The 15,576-nt window shown below is 40.5% G+C and overlaps 2 protein-coding genes across 5 annotated transcripts in view; one reads left to right on the top strand and one right to left on the bottom strand.

The window, feature by feature from the left end:
• LOC102689263 (estrogen receptor beta) overlaps nt 1–10,030 on the top strand; it is a 30,405-nt gene extending 20,375 nt beyond the window's left edge. For both annotated transcript variants that reach the window (XM_006632189.3, XM_015350545.2), the window contains exons 7-10: nt 676–809; nt 2,511–2,694; nt 4,912–5,139; nt 5,567–10,030. In XM_006632189.3, coding sequence (XP_006632252.1) covers nt 676–809; nt 2,511–2,694; nt 4,912–5,139; nt 5,567–5,570 — 550 coding nt within the window. In that variant the 3' untranslated portion in view covers nt 5,571–10,030. The remainder of the gene's footprint in view (nt 1–675; nt 810–2,510; nt 2,695–4,911; nt 5,140–5,566) is intronic.
• A 3,710-nt stretch (nt 10,031–13,740) lies between these two features.
• syne2b (spectrin repeat containing, nuclear envelope 2b) overlaps nt 13,741–15,576 on the bottom strand; it is a 151,950-nt gene continuing 150,114 nt past the window's right edge. For all 3 annotated transcript variants that reach the window (XM_069193151.1, XM_069193149.1, XM_069193150.1), the window contains one exon: nt 13,741–15,456. In XM_069193151.1, coding sequence (XP_069049252.1) covers nt 15,246–15,456 — 211 coding nt within the window. In that variant the 3' untranslated portion in view covers nt 13,741–15,245. The remainder of the gene's footprint in view (nt 15,457–15,576) is intronic.

The following is a 15,576-nucleotide window of genomic DNA, read 5'->3' as shown; positions in this document are numbered from 1 at the left end:
GGAGGCTAAGACAAGTTTAGGCCAGGTTTAATACCCTAAACTCCACTCCAGCCCCTCCTGATGGCCAGGTGACTGGGCTCTGAAAATTTACACAATATGATGGGACAAACAGATAAGGAGAACAGTGTGGATTCATAACAAGTATAATATAAACAGTCAATACACAGATGAGAAAAAAACAGTATGCTTTTGCAATACTTGCATACAAAGATAAATAAACAAAGGCCATAATTGTTTTCCAGAATGAAAAGTAAATAATGAGACCTCAACAGAGGTAATGCGATGAAGACTTGCTACAGCCCTTTGTCACAGTAGCACGACTAAAGTTATGTTCCCACATTATGAATGATTCTATCATCATGAACGTCAATCAGGACACCTGGATTCTAAGCAATGCTGAGTTAGACTTTTCTTTATGACTAATGAAGTGCTGAAGCTGGTGCAGCTATTTTTACACACAAAAAGAATTACTCTCCTATTCACGATCTTTATCAACAAACTAGCATTCTTCCACAGCCTTGTAGACTGAGTAAGAAGTACTGTCTTTGTGATGGCACTGTGAAAAGTGGGAGAGAAGAGATGAACGAAACTCAGGAACTGTGTCTGAAGGGTTTTCTGCTTGCGGGACCGGTGTCTGTGAAACAGATCTCTCACCGTGAATTGTGCTCACCGCAGGGACGAAGGCAACTGTGTGGAGGGGATTGTTGAAATTTTCGACATGCTCCTGGCGGCCACCTCCAGATTCCGCGAGCTGAAGCTTCAAAGAGAAGAGTATCTCTGTCTCAAAGCCATGATCCTTCTCAACTCAAGTAAGTCTCGCTTGGCGTCGTGCAGGACTCCTTAGTGTGGTGTTCCCCAGTGCCAGCACTTCTTCGAGCATGGGCAAAGCACAGCCTCATGATAAAGTGTCCTTGAGACATGTGTTGACAGATAAGAAAGATGTACTGCTTTGTGAACAGCAAGAAGCAAACATAAGAGTAACACTGCACGCTGTGGTCTGTGTACCAGAGCTCACTCTAGAACTGAAGGACAGCACACGAGGGATGTGCCTAAGGTGTCTGAGATTGTGAGTTATCTAGGGTGGTTTCATGTCATTAAGATTGTAGTATTTTGTGTGGTCTTTTGAGGTATTTGGAGCACGTGGTTATGGATGTATAACAAAAACTGTTTAGAGCAGAAGATGTGAACATTGCGGGTAAAAATGCTTGGGTGAGTGAAGAGGGTGGAAAGGAGTCTCTTTGAAAAAGATGGATTGATTAGTTAAAATTTAGCTAAGACTCATAGTCTTTTTTTTTGGTTTACAGTCCAAATGAAAGGCATATTTCCTATTTCGTAAGTCACACCCAGTTCACGGTGTTCTTTAGCGCTCCTCTATACAGATCACATTGGTTCTGGAGCACTGGAGCATGAGGAACACGGTCTACTCCTCCAGTCATGCTTCTCATTTTACCAGAGGGCAAACTATTCATTCTGTTGTCTTTTATTTTGCTTTTATCTCAGTTATTTAAAACATTCTACACAAGTAGGGCGCTACCAAAGCCAAAGTTTACTTTTTTGGATTTTTCACAGTTGAAAGATTTCAAAATGGCTGAATGCAGCAGAATATACAGTAGCAGTGTTGCTCAGAATTGCTCACGGTTTTCCCTTCCTGAAGGGGATGGCTGGCTATAAACCTGTGAGAGAATCTTCTGTCATTCCCCATCTCTGTAGTCAAAATACCTGTCTGCATGTAGACAGTTTTCTGTGCCTCAGTGAAGTTCTGTACTGTTGGAAACAGAGAGCATATACTGTACTCAGATGGAAAAAGACAAATGTTAAAAAAAATGAATAATAATAACAACATAATAACAAGCACTCAGATTCAATTTCAAATATAAGTACAAATGAAATCTATGAAACACGGACAAACACATAACCATAAAAACTATCTGACAGTCAGGCTGAAAACAATGTTGATTTTTTTTTATCCAACACTAAAAATATAATAATGTTTTGTTTTTTTTCAGAAGTAGAAAATACAGGCTCTGAAAATCTGGCGATATGGTGTGATTTTTAATGAAGCTTGAATTAATATCAAAATACATTTCACCTTAGAAAGCTCTTAGTTGCTATCATTGCTGTGATGTATAAATTCACTACTTGTACTGTATACAATATGTTACATCTTAATGGAGTCAACTGCCTACTGTATCTACTGTCTTGCTGAGGTAGTTCTTGCTCAAGATTGAAATTTTCTTCCTAATTCCAGTAGGTAATTATAGTTCTTTGAAAGTTATGGAGCTGTGGTAGGGATGGAAAATAGCCGCTAAAGTGGTCTATATTGGATTTTTTTAAAAGCAGATTTTTGTAAAACTACCTGTAGCTCACTTGGCGTTAGACAAAGAGCATCCAGTTTTTCTGGTGTGTGAATGGCTCAGGAAGTCCTTTTGCACGTGCGTGAGTACTTCCTGTGTGAATAAATGAACTTCCTGTTTTGATAGGTAAAGAGAGTCTCTGCTCTGTCCTCTTAGACATGTGCCTGAACTCTGCGGAGAACTCTGAGGAGCTGGAGAGCCGGGCCAAGGTGCTGCAGCTGCTGGACTCGCTGACAGACACTCTGGTCTGGGTTATCGCCAAGAAGGGCCTGTCCTTCCAGCAGCAGTCCACGCGACTGGCCAACCTGCTCATGCTGCTGTCGCACATCCGCCACTTCAGGTACCACAGTCTCCCCGGCTGGCAAGCATGTCCCAGAGCCAGAGAAACAGCATCAGGCACAGGTGTTATTCATAACATAACATCAGCTTACACTCCCTGTGCTGCACAAAATCAGCTTAAAATGGCACCTTCGACTGACAAGTTATGTTCTTTAAAAATAGTCTACGGTATATGTACTTTCTCTATCATAGAAATGTTGCTTATTTACCGAATGCTTCAGCTGTGGCTTGAGGTGAAATGATTCCACAAAGCAAGTTGATGTTAATGAAAGTTCATGTTTTTGCACCATAAGTGCTATGAGCTCACCCTGCCAATGTAGTTCATTCCTTACAATGTCCCCTAAGGAAGTCAAATTGTCCCACTAGTCAAATTTGTCAAATAATAAAAATGAGAATGTGCTTTAATAGTTCCATTTGGTCTTTCAACTGATATGTGATGACCAGATGGCTTCATTAAAGGACACATTGTACGTGTTAACGTTCACCACTCCCTCCATGTTATACATGCAGCTACAGACGGTGTGTTGTTAATAATAATTGCTTTCACTTATATAGCGCTTTTCTGGACACTCCACTCAAAGCGCTTTACAGATAATGAGGACTCCCCTCCACCAACGCCAATGTGCAGCCCCACCTGGATGATGCGACGGCAGCCATAGTGCGCCAGAACGCTCCCCACACACCAGCTCTCAGTGGGGAGGAGGGCTGAGTAATGAAACCAGTTCATAGATGGGGATTTTTAGGAGGCCATGATTGGTAAAGGCCAATGGGAAATTTGGCCAGGAGCCGGGGATACGCCCCTACTCTTTTCGAGAAACGCCCTGGGATTTTTAATGACCACAGAGAGTCGGGACCTCGGTTTTAAGTCTCATCCGAAGGACGGCGCCTGCATACAGTTTAATATCCCCGTCAATACTGGGGCATTAGGACCCACATGGACCGCAGGGTGAGTGCCCCTTGCTGGCCCCACTAACAACTCTTCCAGCAGCAACCTTAGTTTTTTAAAAATAAGAAATTTAGAGTTTTTGGGGCCTAAGTTAAAAACTATTAACTTGTAAACTTTTAGTGTCTTAAATACTTCTATATTCCTATAAACATACATGAAGAGGCAGCACAGTCCTGATTCTTAAGGGACAGAATCGAGCAGCTTTTCTTGTCTCTTCATTTCATCTAAGACTGACCTTTGAAAATAGTTAAATTGGTCCAGTAAAGCAAACGATTGGCTCAATTAGGTCAAAAATAACCTGGTATTAATCAGGATTGAAAACCTATAGACACTGCAACCCTCCCAGATTGGAGTTCTTCCCCACGGCTCTAACATAACAGAAAGGCCTGTCTTCCTTTCGGGTGTTCCTCTGTTCCTCCACTCAGTTGAAATCAGCCTATAGTTCAACAGCCACTAAATTCCATTGGTGTAGTCATACCATTTTCCTTGAGGAGGTCTTCTAAATCCCTTGGCGGAACAGCACAAGCTGGCACAGCAGTGCTAGGGCTGTACACTTGGGGAAAAACAGGAAATCAATAAATTTCAGAGTACGTCACCGCAGGAGCTGTGTAAGCACTGTATCTGTGGAGTGAAGCTGACTGTAAGCGGCATTATTTATTGCAAGAGCTCTTATTTGGTTTCCATCAGCCTACTTTTTAAACCCCAATACCTTTTGTGTTTTGCCAAACAAGTAGAAGCGTGGCCAATGTGATTGTGGCTGAAAGAGCCAGTCAAGGACCTGTAACGCAGAGACACCAGCTCACTTCCACCCCCAGTCTTTCTTCCTAGGGGCCTGTAATGTTTTGGATTGGAATTTCTACTGGCAGATAACCTTAAGTCTTAAACCTTTGCCTCAAGAGGTTCAGAGGAAAACCTCTCCTTCTCATCCATCACATCCCATGTTTTCCAGTATAATTCACGCGGCTCTCTTTTGACTAGTTTTTATGTTCAGTTTCTCGCAACCCCCAGCATTCCCCATAGGTAATGTGGGGATTGGTTGCTGGCAAATATCCCTCTTTCCGACCTCACCTGACCACAATGTCACTCAGCCCCTGTTAAGAGGCAGAAATCAAACAGAATCAAGGCCAGGACAAGCACCCCGACTGTGATTATACCTGCAGCTCACCCTCTTATTCGAGCAACTGTATCCCCCAAAATCCCATTTTGTCTCTGTCTCCTGTTTGTAACGCTTCTCGAAAAGATTGCCCAAGTGCTTCTCTTGTGCATCCTCAGTAACAAAGGTATGGAGCACCTGTACAGCATGAAACGGAAGAACGTCGTGCCCCTCTACGATCTTCTCCTGGAGATGCTGGATGCCCATATCGTGCGCAGCTCCCATGTGCCCATGCCCGCCACCATGCACCACAGCCCCTCGGAAAGCATCTGCCCTCCCGTGGCCAGCAACCCCTGTGCACAGCCCCTCTCCCAGTCTGCGGATGGGTCCAAGGATACACCCGTGCTGTGAGTGTGGCTGACCTGTCCGGCAGTCTTCCTCATGGGTTCGCCTGTTAGTTTCTGTGCATCAGAATCAATGCCCAGCCTTTATCCTAGACAATTAAAACGTCATTTTTTTCAAATTATTTTTGAATGCATTTTATCAAGCGTTTGACTTAACAGGGGCAAGTTCCCAGTTTCAAGACTGATGGTGGGTTTCAAGTTGCCTAAAAAAAAGCCGCCTCTGCAAAATGCTAAAAAAATGTCCTTCAGGCACTAGTTATTATAATATGACTAGATTATCAAAATATAGTTTTAACTAGTTTTATCAGATGTTATTGGATAAAATACGGTAGGTCTGAGTATTGTCCATATGAGTGTTGGTCTCGGCTCTGATAAAACTGAAAAAAATGAGAAAGAGAAATAATGCTGGTGATTCTCCTCCTCTCTCCAGGTAAATCAGATTAATCCTTGAGAATGGACCTTGAGAGCAGCCTGTATCAAAAACAGACTGATCGCACTTAAGGTACAACTGTGAAACAGGACACTGCTAACATGACAGTTGTGTTCAAAAAAGACTAAATGCAGAACAAAGCTGCAGGTTTCTGAGGTAAAACGCAGCCTTTTACTTATAATCCAGACTGTTATTTCATAACAGCGAAGCTCTCATAATAACCCAGGGAAAAGGTTGATTTAAGATAAAGAGTTTACTTTGAGTTACGTAGAAAATATGTGACACATTTTGTCGTCTGCAGGGGGATTTTAGTACAAAGAATTTAGAGAATATTGTGCCCTCCAGCATATTAAATAGTGCCGGAATCTTTTTGTACCTGTTCAAATTATTCAAGAAGAGAAATTCAGACTTATTTTTGAATGCCTTAATCCTCCTTCATCCCTGTTATTAACCGTAAATAGGACAGGAGAACATTGGTGTCTAGGGCAGAAATACTGTATGTCAGTAAAATTATACAGGGCTTCATTTTTTCCACACCTTTAAACATAGGTTTGATGGATTTTACGATAGGTTCTGCACTTTCAGAGTAATCCTATCTCTCTCTCCTCTTTGAAATGATTCTACTGTGCATCAGTAAATCCATGGATTCTGTAAAGGATGAGTTAAATGCACATACAAAGTATCAATGGTACTGTTTCAGAACAGAATGAGTAATCTGTTTCTTTAAGCTGAAACTTGGAAAATGAGGTGCTTTCTGATACTTGTGCATTTAAAATGTATTTATGAATGTGTCTGATCCCTGGTGATTACTGGTCCCATCTGCACTGCTTAGTAATTTGATGCCAGCCTAGAAGGTCATTACAGATGTTTTTCCCATTCAGACAGCAGAAGACATAAACAGGGAAGCTGGAAGTGTGGTGCTGAGTGCTTCTCATGTACTGGTGTGGTGTAGAGGTTGGATCACGCTGGGGTATCGCAGCTGGAGTTCAGGAAGCAGAAGCAGCAGTACCAAAGTGAACCTCTGTGAGAGGCACTCGTGTGACAAAATCATTCCGGCTCTGTTTACTCAGTCGAGTTTCAGCACGCTGCAAGTGCCATCGCTGATCTCCTACCACCCAGTTGCACGTCTTGTCCTATCTCTCTGTTTCTTTGGAACTGTAGTGCAAATTACATCAATTTTATGGAAAGGTTGATCTCTGATTGGCTACCCACCCATCAGCTGACTCCCTAAGAAATATTTGCTTGTTTTTTGAGCGGTGAGATCTTTGTTACCATACTCCTTTCCTAATGCCCCCTCACATTAGGCTGGAGCCCCTTTTTTAAAATAGCATTTGGGACTTCAGTTTCCAACATTTCACAGTACTTCCTGTCAATTTCCCTATTAACTCTGTTGTATATGAGATATTGCTACTGTACCTTGCTCCAATGCACAACACCAGGGTGCATCCACTCTCCCTATTGGTCATATTAAGAATCAGGAAGGTTTTCAGTGTTTCACAGCTGAGCGGCTTTCAGGGGAGCCTTTATGCACTTCCTCATTCTTGCTTCTTTGTTGTCAGCCGAAAAAAAGACACAACTGGCAATCAGAAACCAAATGCTATGTCAGGTGGACAAGTTCAGGACTGCAGGCAGTTTTGGTCTGTGGAACCTGTGAATATTTCACGACGGAGTGTAAGAGCTTTTCTCTCAGAGACAGCTGCACGGCCTTCTGAAAATGGCAAATATCCCCCCTAGGAACTTACTGTAGATTCACTCAGTCCACGAAAGAGGAAATAACACACCTACGCACTAACTTGCTCTTCACTTTCTCCTTTCTGAACGATGTAGACGATTATTTGATTCCCAGAAGACATCGAGGTCTCTGGCCAAACACCTTGCTCAGCTTCTTAAGCTTTATGGCTCTAACTGGTGTCACAGCACAGACCTCTGTCCCTATAGTTAAAGAACCTCTTTGCTTCCCCCAGTGAGCTCTTTTCCTATGTCATTCCGAGGCACAGCAGAACTCCACCCAGTGCCTCTCAATATTCTGTTTGTTGAAGTTTTGGACTGTTAGAAAGATATAGTTTGGACAGCCTTTGAAAAACCGCAAGTTGTTACGGAAAATAATTATGTACATTATTTTGCATTATACAGTTGTTTACAAAGAAACAGTACTATTTAGCTACATACTGTATATAAAAGGGAAATTTGAATGCAAAGGTATGCAAAGGGTATGCATAGCTTTAACAGTGTTTAGTATAACGTATTTATCTTTGCAAGTTAACAACAAACAAAAACAAAGACAGATTGGTAATGAGGATTGTTTGTGCTTCTTGTGTAGTTGGAGTAATGTACACTCCTAATGTCACAGATGGCATTTGATGTTCAATCATTTTTAAAACCACTCTGAAGCCAGAGGGGATGAAATAAATGGTTTTGTAGAGAAAGAGAAATATCCTGATGTCAGACAGCTCTTTATTTCATAATTGGCATGCATGTGCTTTTAAAAAGATGTCCAAGCCAGCAGTCCTCCCTACCCGTCCCCATCTGTAGATAAGAGATCTGTGGGCCATAGTTGTGCGGTTAGTTTATTTCCAGTAAATGACTCATTTATCCTAAAATGCTTGTCATGTCAAAAGTTTTGACAGATGAGTGAAAAACTTCTAGTGGCTGACTTGTTTGTCCAGTAGGACACAGAGGCTTCTACATTGGTGTGCTTAATTGCTTATAGACTGCTAGGCTGGAAAAACACAATTATTTTCTTCACAAAGTTAATGTACTATATAGCATTGAACCTCAAGGTTAAAACATCAAAGTTTATTTTATTATGTTGGAGGAGGGAAAGGAAACACACAATTGTGGTTGTTTTATCCTGGAGTAAAGTAATCCACAATCTTATCAGAAAAGACCTTTAATGTTTTCAAAATGAAATTAGCATGGATTAAAATACAAAAAAAAAACATTTGTACAACTTTTTTATGGATGGATTCCATTAATATCAGAACATTCCTAAAACAGGTGCATAGTCCTTTATACAGCATGCTTTACAGAAGGACACAGCTTTCTTTTCCTTTTTAAAAGCAAAAATGTTATGAGTTCTAAATTGTTGTTGTGTCGTGCCTCATCCCTGTGATAATTGGCTGTAACGACATCTGTAGGCTCTGTGCACGGCGAGCCATGTCCTTGATGAAGTGTAAATTATGGTCTGCTGTCAAAAAGGTGTATAAAATGTATCTCAAATGTTTTCAGCTGCTCTGTTGCAATTATCCCACTCAACAGTGAAAATGAAAAGTGACTTATTTAAAGCATGCCAAAGGATTGAACGATTATACCGTCTACTTACTTTCAATTACTTTGTAAATGTTTAGATGTTCTTATGCCAATTGCTGCTCTTTCAAAGCAAAAAAAGTGTATTTTAAACAGTCAAAACCAAAAATTAGCTATTTCCTGTGTTTGATAGATTGAATGTGTTAATCTTGCTGCATGGCGCAGGGTGATTACATTTGTTCATTTTGAACTTTATAAATTTGCCAGAAATTTTTACAGATATATTGTGGAGATATAAATGCACAATCAAAGATTTTATTTTGAAATGCAATGTAAATGTATTTTAACTGACCACAAAATGAAAAAGCATAATTTGCATTTTCAGTGTGCCTCTTGGAATTAATAGGCTCAAGTGCATTACAGAGTAAAAATGCTGAAACCATTTCAATTGTTTCAGGTATGCTGTGAGTTCTGTCTCATGTGCATTTTACAATCCCTTGACCAGGGGGTTGTGAAAAGCAGGGACTGGAATGAAACAGCTTGGTAATGAAGTTGAGAGATTCCACTCTTCAACTAAAAATCTGTATATTGGTGTTTAAAACATGCATTTATACTTGTCAACAGCAATTATTTCCTAGAATATAAGGAAGAGGGAATCATCTCAGTTAATTGTTCTGTACCCAGTAATTAAAAAGCTCTCAATTTCATAATTGGTTGCAGTCTACAGTCTATGTTGCCTGGTTGAGGCTATACTATGCCATTACCTGATAGTCATAACTCCCTAAGTCTTACTAAGTGGACAGGTTTTACCTTTGAAACACTATTTTTACCTTTGCTTTATTTGGAAGTTAAAAAGGACATTAGATTATGATCTAGAGTAAAAAGCTCTGACAGTCATCCTCAGAGCAACAAACCATAGGCTTTTAAAAATTGCTTAGGTGAATATTGGAAATGTATACATAATAAATAAAACTAATTCCAAGGAGCATATTGAAATTGTTAACCTTTTGAAAGAAAAATGCCGCAACTATATTTTTGTGTACTTGAAGAGCAAACAGCTTACTCTTTATGCAAATCCTGACAATGTTATTGGCTCTGATGTGTTTTGTTTACACTTTTGACTTTTAATTTTTTTCCAGCACTGATGTGTGTTTAACTAGATGTACAGTATGTGCACACACAGGTAAATGTTGAGGAGTGAAATAAAAATTTTAAAAAGCATAATTCGATCTTCTATCTTCCTTGCTTTCTCCAAAGTTTCCATCTATGAAACTGTTTCACAGTTCTTGGCAATTCGTGGTCCCATTGCTAGAGTTCATTTATAACAGAATAAATGTGTCTCTTTGCATGAAACATTCTGTGTCCATGGGAAGTTAAGAAGTTTTTTTTCTTTTCATTAATAAAATGGTATGTAACAATTCAGGCTTTTAGGTGAAGCATCTACCTTACTGAAGGCAGCTCACAAGACAGAACCTGTAGTAAACAGGAATGTAAAACACAGTACATCTACAAAGAACTATAAATACTGAAAAGAACTAATGTATGTATCTGTATATTCATGGAACAAGCAAAGGTTTATTCCATGCTGAAAAGAGAAGCCAATGAATTACGAAATCTTATTGTCGTTGCTGTTTGAATGATTTGTCAATGTTGATGAAGGCTTTCATTAAGAAAGAGGTTCAAGTAGGGTGCTGCATCAGCAAGCAAACTTGCTTTTAATTAAGAAAGTATGCATTTCATATTAAGACTCTTGCCGGGCATCAGCAGTGTCCAGGCATTTAAAATCTAACCAGGATCTATGGTCTGATTCAAAGAGAGTACAATCAGTTTTTTGTCTCGTTCAGTTGGTAAAAGTGATGGGAGTCTTGAGGTTCTTGTACAGTATGTGACTCAGATTGTTTGACTGCATCAGTGTTTTTATCTGCCAGAACAAATTTATCAATATACAGACAGGACACTAGAAGCACTGGTAAGAGGATTGGGTACTCTGTGGTTGTGCAAGGCAGAATTACAGTACCGTTCAGTACTTGTATGGGCTACATTAGCATACTTAGCCTTTGGGACTGAATCCCATTCCCAACACTTAATCTGAGGGATTCTCAGGAATCATGTTAATTGAGAAGAATTTCTGAGGTGGGGGCAGTGTACAGTGTGTGACTAGGATATGGAAGAGTGGAGATGCTGTGTGTGGTTGATTTGTCTAGTCTCCAGCAGAGTAAATGAATGTCTGTGGGAGTGCACATTGTCTAGGATCTCTGGGCTTTATACAGTGCTAGTACTGAAAGCACAAATTGGTATATCGTGTTCTTCCTTTCCAGCCATGATTTGTACGCTGTCAAGGAAAATTATTTTTTTTATTAAGATTGCCGCACAGCTCTGGCCAGTTCAACTCAAAGCCTTCAGTAATACATGATGTCCTTGAAGCATTTTTGGTCTAGAGATAGGGGGCTGCCAAGCAGTTCTTCCTGTCTCATCTCAGCTCAGCCAGCCCCTTTTCTAATGATCAAAGGGGAAAAGCGTACTTTTATCTAATGAACAATACGTCCCCAGATTCATTCCAAATTCTTCTAAGCACATTGCAAATGCTGCCTACTAAATATACAGTATATGCTACAGTGTTAATTCATAACATACATTGTTATACATTCATAATACTTATATAACATAATATTTTAAAATTTAGTTGACAAATGTTTGGAATAAAAAAAATGTTCTGGATTCAGGAACGTGCTGTACAGTCTGTCACTGTCACATTTTTTTAAAATTACGTTTACATTTAAAAAGTTATTTTAAATCAATTCTCTACTTTTTGTATTAAAATACATACCATTTAAACAAAAACTGCACTCAATTAAGGATTGCGTTTCTGTAATTTCGTAGAAGAATTTGTGATCTGAGCTTTGGCCTAGCTTACATGTTCATGTGTCCGAAGGTAATTTATGTGGGAAAATAGCTGAACTATTACACATCGGAGCTTGAGCAAAAGGAATGCATTTGCACGCTGGATTTTATTATTGGCATTAAGATTTAGGCACTACGGTAATGTAACACTTTCTGTTATGCTTCTGCCATTTTGCTCCATAGCAAAACCTGGCACAGAAATGGCCATCCTGAATTGAGAGGTTTTTAACACATATAGTAGGATGTCTGAACAGGACTTCCAAATCACAGGTTGGCTGCTGTGAATGCAAAGTACAAGTCAGCAGCATAGCGCAAAGGAACATAGAAATTGTTGCAAACAAGAGGTGGATCTTTGGTGCATCTAATCCACTTGGTAGTTAGTAGTGAATTGATTCAAGCATCTCATCTAGCCATTTCCAGTAGTGAATTGATTCAAGAATTTCATCTATCTGTTTCCTTATTTTCAGAACAACGACCATCAGAGTTGACACTTTTTTCTTTATTCTACTATATAATCACTTGTGACATTTTGCTGAATAACTAATTCCACAGGGGTTATACAGTATCCATTATCAGTAAGTCATTTGTTCTGCAGCAAGCTGAATGCTATCACTGAAGAAGAGATTGCAAGGCAGGACTAAACTCTGAGTCGGATACCGGCACACGGGGACAATTGAAGGGAGTAATTTCCAGTTTGGCGACCCACACAGTTGACTTCTTCTTCCATTTGAGCCCTCAGTTTACACCATCAAACCCTTCATGATCATTTTTTGTTTTGTTCCCGGCTCTTAAACATGGCAGAGCTTGAACTATTGTATTTTGTTAGTGAAATAAAATCTAAAAACACACAAATATTCCAATGAAGCAACTACTTAGATCAATCAAGGCTTCAATTACCCAATTAAGGCGGGATGGAATGAAAACCACCAGCTGTTTGGGTCCTAAGGTGCAGGATTCGGAATCACTGATTTAGAAGCACCAGCTTCATCCTACCATCTAAAGCCATGCTGCTGAAAGAAACCAGGGCATCAGCTTCAACAACAGGGCTGGGTAACTTGTTCCAGACTCTCACAACCATAGGGGTAAAGAAGTGTCTCCTGTTCTCAGTTTTTAATGTTTTCAATTTCTTCTTTGCGTTCATTTGATATTGAACACCTCAAGTAAACTGGGGTCTTAGAAAATCAAATTGAAAAAAATGTTAAACTCTCTCTTGCTTTAAAGCATGAAAAGGTAAGGAATAATCCTATTTAATGGTCCTTTCAGAGAATAACACTCTATATCTTAGTGCAGATATTTTAGAACATAAATGATCTAGGATGTCATAGATGTTAAATTACCTTATGTAAACAGGCCTTTGACCTTGTATGAGGTGCAGAGCTATGGTTACAGATGTGCATTTAGGAACAGGAACAGACGCAGCCATGGAAACCTTATCTCAGCAGTTTAATCCAGAAGAAGGAAGAGTCTGGCCCCCTGGCTCCTGTCACCTATCTCCTATCACACTATCCTGTTCACCAGTGGCCTTGACTCCAAGTTCCAATCACATGGCTCCTCCTGCTTTTTTTCAGGACTTGCACTGTTTCAAGCAAGGTTTACTGTCTACTTACTGTACAAAAAGAATATACACAAACTCTATAATTGCACACTAGTTGTACTGCATATTACATGTATAGTATCTACTATACAGTATATAGCAAATTAATATCTGTAAATGGCATGGTAGATAGCATTTCTGCCTTACAGTTCTGCATTGAGTCTTCATGTTCTCCTTATGTCCAAATAATAATTCTCTAAATTGCTTCCCCATATTCTTCCATACCTGTGCTATACAGGTGTACTGGAACAGGATGAAGTCCAGCCAGGATCTGGCCTGTTCCTGACAGGTTAGACTCCTGCTCACCTGTATCCTGTAATGTTAAACTGGTTACTGAAAATGACAGTTGTTCATATACCCAAACATCTGTTGCACAGTGGGCGTAATAGCTAGATTGTGGGCACATTGAAAAGAACATTCAGGTCTGTCATGATGAACATGGCAAACAATGTTTATTGTCAAGTAGAAAGAGTTTACACTGTACATCCCATAAATAGTTTTAAAATAGAAATCAAATATTGTACACACCATCTTCTATAAACTCCTTAGTCTTTTTTGTTACAGTGCAGCAGTTGGCATAGAAATTCTAAATACAGTAATGCAGGATAGAAAATGTACAATGTTCAAGACACCACCATTTTTACACTTTTTTACACTTTGTGCCATTAATTGCAACATAAAGAAAACTAAATGTCCTGCAGTACGGTACAGCGTGCCAGACCTCATGCGAATAAAAAGGAATCAACATAAATACTAAAAACTAGAAAACTCTTCATAAGCCCAGTGAAAGCTTCCATTTTACACTCTACAGTGCCTCCCATTTGTCACCTTGAAAGTTCACTCTTGAGCACTGCTGGAAATGAGAGGAGGAAAACAAATTTAAAACCAGGCTTGGCTCACAAAACAGAAGAAAAAATATGCCCAGATCTTTCTAATGCCAATACTGTCAATAAATGTTTTGTTCTTAATCTCTGAAGAAAGGAGGCTAAGCTCTTTACAATCACAAATTCTTAACTAAACCTTTTTAAATATTACAGCCTAAACAAAATTTATCATTATGTGTGTATAGTATTCAAAGTTTTACTTTAAGAAAAATGCTAAACTGTTGATTCAAAACCAAATTTTTTTAAAAAAGGACTTTGGATATTTTTGCACTGGCTTTAGCGGTGCATCTCTGTCACTTCACAGAGCCTCCCGATATCCAACAAAGCAGTCCACCCTCACTCCAGTTCCTTCTAGCAAGTCTAAGGAGTGGAATAACTTGACACGCTTAACATTTCTCTTCAAAATTGCGTTAAATCATTTTATGTTTTTTTTTTTAAAATTCCTGCCTTGAAAAGACTACTTTTAAACCATCAGCTTTAAAATACTTGAGAAAATACTATGCATGTCCAGTTGGGCCATAATTCACCAGTTGGGTCATAATACAGCTGCAGGCTAAAGTGGAAGCCGGTGGGGGATACACGCTCCCTGTGCTGCAGGGACAAAAGAGCGTTTTAAAACAAATAAAAACAGAACCACTCATTCCAGCCACACCCAGTACGTACAAAATTTTAAAAATAGAGGCTACTCTCTAGGCGCCATACAAAAAAGAAAATGGTTTAGTATCGGCTGTGAATAGGCTTTTGCAGCCTCAGGGCGCCCTGTGAGGTAAGTCCATAGGGATCCAAGGTGCTTCAAGGTGAGGCAGTTGAGTACCAAGCTCTGCCAAGCTGATCCAGTGATTCTGTGACTCGCCCATGACTTCAGACCCCCCAAACATGACATCAACACCACAGGAGAGGACTCTCCAGGTGAAGGGGGAGAATCAGAGCCTTGCCGGCACTGGCCAACGTGTCTGTGAGCGGTGAGGACTCTGCGCTCGTCAGCCGGGAGGAGGGCGAAGACGTGGACCAGTTCAGAAGGACAGCTTGGCGAGGGCACCGGGGGGGGGGGGTCTCACGTGGGCGGAGGGCCGTTGGTGTAGCGCAGCATGGGGTAGAAGGAGCGGGCGAAGTTGTTGGAGAGGGTGCAGCTGTAGTCCTCCTCCGACAGCGGCACCAGGCAGGCCAGCACCAGCAGCAGGAGGAAGAGCAGGTGGAGGGGGAAGGCCGCCCTCAGCACCCGGTAGAAGAAGGAGCGTGGCGGGGAGCCCTCCTCCTTCACCGTCCTGCGGAGAGAGGCCACACATCAGCACAACCCCCCCTGAGAAACAACACAGCATTACCACAACAAGACCAGAGCGGCACCTGAGTTCCACTGTACTGCTGCACAAAGAGAGCTGGGGGGG

The sequence above is a fragment of the Lepisosteus oculatus genome, chromosome 8 (genome assembly GCF_040954835.1).
Source record: "Lepisosteus oculatus isolate fLepOcu1 chromosome 8, fLepOcu1.hap2, whole genome shotgun sequence".
Taxonomy (NCBI): Eukaryota; Metazoa; Chordata; class Actinopteri; order Semionotiformes; family Lepisosteidae; genus Lepisosteus; species Lepisosteus oculatus.
This window is presented reverse-complemented; position numbering and strand designations above follow the sequence as displayed.